Below are 4,637 nucleotides of genomic sequence, written 5' to 3'. Positions count from 1 at the left end.
ACACACATACACACACTTACATTCAAACCTGCTTCATTTACATAACTACTCACATTGCATTGTAATTCTAATGATTCAATTATGCAGATAGTGTTATAAATTCAGAGTATAATTATATAAAAGTACCATTAATATTTTAATACAGAGTTCACATCCCTGAGATAAAGAGAACATTTATAAAAAATAGGAAACATCCATCGGTTAAAGGTGACAGATGTAGATGAGTGTGTCAGTCAGCTTACATATATATATTTATGTGTGTGTGTGTGTGTGTGTGTGTGTGTGTGTGTGTGTGTGTGTGTGTGTGTGTGTGTGTGTGTGTGTTTCAGAACCTGTGGTTTGGGAATCCCGGCGGCAGCAACAGTATGCCGAGTCAGAGCAGAAGTTCAGTCCAGAGAACTCACTCACTTCCTGTTCACACGTCTCCTCAGACCATGCTCCTGTTCCAGCAGCAAGGTGCCACACACACACACACACACACACACACACACATCGCGTCTCTCTCTATATATTATGTGCTCATCGGAGTTGCTTTGGTTACAAGCATTAAAGACTGACTGTAAATGTGGAGTGTGTTTGGACCTCAGGACAGGTGTGTGTTTGTGTTATGGCTCGTTTCCACTGACTGGTACAGTACGGTTCAGGTCAGTACGGGTCACCTTTATCAGGCTTGCGTTTCCACCACAAAGCCCTTTTGGTGTGCGTGGTGTATGACAAAGTTTCAGTCGACGTCATGCTCGCTCTAAATGTCTACAGTAAAGCTGTACGGGTCGTTCACATATCATAATGAGCAGCACTCCTCACTACACAGCTGCTTCACACACAGCAATACCTGTTTATAAATGTTCATTACTCACCTTCCTATGAACATGATTTGATTATAACTGCAGATCAATGACAGTGTGAAATAGGCTACTGTAACATCTGTAATTATGTAAAATAAATATATAAATGAACATATATGAACACACACAGCCCCTTACAGTCTCCGATATATTATTAATTACAGAAACACTACACACAGCAGACATTTAGTGCTTATTCAAGTTCAAAAACACACGCAATATAGCCCACAGTCAGCGCAGACCTCTCATCTGTGTGTGTAATCTTCAGCAGCACATGTCAGCTCTGTTACAGAGTCATTCTGTCATTCCCAGTTCATAATAATCCAAAAGGTGAAGATAATCCCGGCAGTGTGTTCATGATTCAGGTTGCTGAAACACTTTTGCTCCTGTGTTTTGTCGGCTTCTCTTTTTTCCTGCGCTTCACTCTCGCGCTTGTCCTTTTCTTTCTGAATGGATCAGATGAGGGAGACACTTCAATAATCACACACACGTTATTATCAGCAGCTCAAGAAGTTCGTTATATCAAATATAGACGCGGCTGCAGGCTCCCGGAAGAAAGCGAATACCGCTCGCACTTTTAGACGGACTCGTAAAACAACAACAGCACACGGCAGATTTTTCTTCTTGGCTTCGTGTCAGTTCATGGAGACAACGATGAGGTTTGTTTGAGCCCGGGTCATTCATGGCTGGTTATTATGTGCACATAGTATATATAGCATGTCTCGCCTTTGTATTTAAAAAAAACATGGCGGTTCCTTTGTTTACGTTCTGTGTAGCTCCACGAGCTTGTGACGTATTTCTGTAACCAATCAGCGTTCAGCTGCGCGTGTAGCTCCACCTCTTTGTACCCTTTCTCCAGTTTGGTACCTTTTTCGAAAGGGTGCTGAAAAAGTGGTACGGTACGATTTGGTTCGGTACGCTTATTGACAGTGGAAACGGCCTAAAAGCGTACCAAACCGTACCACTCAGTGGAAACGGGCCATTAGACAGCATCCCCAAATCTCTGTCTCTCTCCGTTGATTTCTGTGCTGGTGTTTTCATTCCTAGAATGCCAAGTTCCAGGGACTGATCTGGAGATCAACCCCACGCTGGAGTCTCTGTGCCTCAGCATGACAGAGCACGCCTTAGGAGGTATGACCAATCACAGCACAGCATGACACACAGCAGCCAATCACAGCACAACATGAAATGCAGTGGCCAATCACCACACAGCATGACAGAGTGGCCAATTACAGCACAAAATGCAGCAGCCAATCACAGCACAGCATAGCACGCAGAGGCCAATCACAGCACAAAATGCAGAATAGTGACCACGACACAGAGCACAGTGACCAATCACAGCAAACCCTGCAGCAGCCAATCCCAGCACACCACCAATAGCCAATAACTGTACAGCATGGAATAGCCAATCACAGCACAGCATGCAGCAGCCAATCACAATACAGCACCAACAGCCAATCACAACACAGCATACAGTGGCCAACCACAACACAATTCAACACAATACAGCCAGTCACAACACCCAGTACCCAATCACAGCACAGCGGCAGCATCCAATCACAACATAACATTCAGTGGCCAATCACAGCACAGCACCAACAGCCAATCACAACACAGCATACAGTGACTAATCACAACACAGCACCAACAGCCAATCACAACACAGCATACAGTGGCCAACCACAACACAGCACTAACATCCAATTAAAACACAGCATACGGTGGCCAATCACAACACAATATAACACTATACAATACAGCCAATTACAGCACCCAGTACCCAATCACAGCACGCAGCAGCCAATCACAACACAGCACATATTGGCCAATCAAACACAGTACAACACCAACAGCCAATCACAGCACAGCATTCAGTAGCCAATCCCAGCACAGCATGCAGCATCCAATCACAACACAGCACCAATAGCCAATCACAACATAACATTCAGTGGCCAATCACAACACAGCATACAGTGGCCAATCACAGCACCGCATACAGTGGCCAATCACAACACACAGCATCCAATTACAGCACATCATGCAGCAGCCAATCACGACACAGCACCAACAAGCCAATCAAAACACAGCATACAGTGGCCAATCACATCACAATACAACACACTCCAGCCAATCCCATCACAACACAGCACACATTGTCCAATCAGAGCACAGCACTCACAGGTGTCGTCCTCTGTCTGCAGACGGCATGGACCGAACGTCAACGATATGAACATGGAGAGCTGAAGAGGATTCTGGATGTCTGCGTCATCCGGCCGGCGCTCCAGTAGCCCAGCACACACACACATATACACACACACACACAGCAGTCACTACAGCTCACACACACACACACACACACCACTAACTGTGTATATGTCCTCTAATATTTTTCTACTTTATTGTACTTAACTAAGTTTATTATAAAGGAAATACAGAAAACTATTATATTACGGAAGGGAGAGCAGGAAGTGGAGTGAGCGAGCGAGTGAGCGAGCGTTCTGATTGGCCGTGAGGAGGAATGGTGCTGAATAAGGGCTCCGGGGCCTGGCCGTTCATCTAGATGTGCGTTTACATCACTTCCTGTGTCCATCTGCCTGCATGAACTCTGGTGACGGACTTCCTCCTGTGGCTTTGGTTGGTTTCTTGTCTCTGTCCAGGTACCAGAGGTGTTCTTAGCACTTATATCTCCACGTACAGATGTTTACGGGCCGCCGGCGTCTGTGAATACAGCAGGACATCAGACTTTATCCAGATGATTTTTATATATGCGCAGATCTATGAAGCCAAGAGTGTGAGAGAGATCGAGCTGTGCTCATCCGCTGCGTTTGCTCCCCCCCTCCGTGACTGACGGCCAATCACAGACTCACTGATGCAAAAACCCACCAATCAGATTCCTTCTCATGCCAGAGGTTCGAGCGGTGCTTCAGATCCTTCATTTGTGCTGTTGTGTTTGTCTTGGAATGGTACAGTCTGTGAAAACTCCATTCGGCCTTACGGAGCATCAGAGTGGCGCGTGTGTGTGTGTGTGTGTGTGTGTGTGTGTGTGTGTGTTTCTGTTTTATACGTCTCTCAGAGGCTGCTCTGTGTCTAGTAAATCTTTATTGACTGAAGTCCAGCTTGTTTGCTTCATTGGTGTAATGGTTCAGTCTGTGTGTTAGGTCACTGCCGTGTGTGTGTGTGTGTGTGTGTGTGTGTGTGTGTGTGTGTGTGTGTGTGTGTGTTTGTGAGTCCAGAACGCGTCCCGAACGCCACTAAATCAACAGTAGGAGACGTTTTTCACAGAGATATAATGACCGGCTTCATTGACTCTGTGGAAAATGGTGTTATATGATGTGAAGACGTCATTTCATTAATGTAAACCTGATATGGAGACACGCTTTACTCATATATGTGAATATTCAGCACATTTGAACTTGGATTTTTTTATTTTTAATATTGACTACACTGATGAGAATTTGATTATTGATATTACTATTATTTTTTTTGCTAAATAAATTAACTGTAACTACATCTTAAGAAATAATGCAGATGCAATATTTAGAGCAGAATTTATTTAATTTAGTTTTTATAATTATATTCAATAATATCTAAAGAATAATAATAATGCTGATGCAAAGTCCAGATCAGATTTATTTTTATATATTTTTTGATGGATAATTATATTGACTAAAATCTAACATGAATAATGCAGATGCAATATTTAGACTGGAATTTATTAATTATTGTTTTTTTATTTTTTTATTTTAATAATTATAGACTAAAAATTAACTAAACTTTAACACAAATGAAGCC

At 43.3% G+C, this 4,637-nt stretch overlaps 1 protein-coding gene across 3 annotated transcripts in view; it reads left to right on the top strand.

Moving 5' to 3' along the window:
- The window catches only part of samd4b (sterile alpha motif domain containing 4B), a 16,626-nt gene extending 12,671 nt beyond the window's left edge, over positions 1–3,955 (top strand). For all 3 annotated transcript variants that reach the window (XM_073924180.1, XM_073924179.1, XM_073924181.1), the window contains exons 11-13: positions 330–456; positions 1,893–1,976; positions 3,047–3,955. In XM_073924180.1, coding sequence (XP_073780281.1) covers positions 330–456; positions 1,893–1,976; positions 3,047–3,075 — 240 coding nt within the window. In that variant the 3' untranslated portion in view covers positions 3,076–3,955. The remainder of the gene's footprint in view (positions 1–329; positions 457–1,892; positions 1,977–3,046) is intronic.
- Positions 3,956–4,637: the final 682 nt, after the last annotated feature.

This window comes from Danio rerio, chromosome 15, assembly GCF_049306965.1.
Source record: "Danio rerio strain Tuebingen ecotype United States chromosome 15, GRCz12tu, whole genome shotgun sequence".
NCBI classification, from domain to species: domain Eukaryota; kingdom Metazoa; phylum Chordata; class Actinopteri; order Cypriniformes; family Danionidae; genus Danio; species Danio rerio.
Note: the sequence above shows the minus strand (reverse complement) of the source record. Positions and strands in the feature narration are given on the sequence as shown.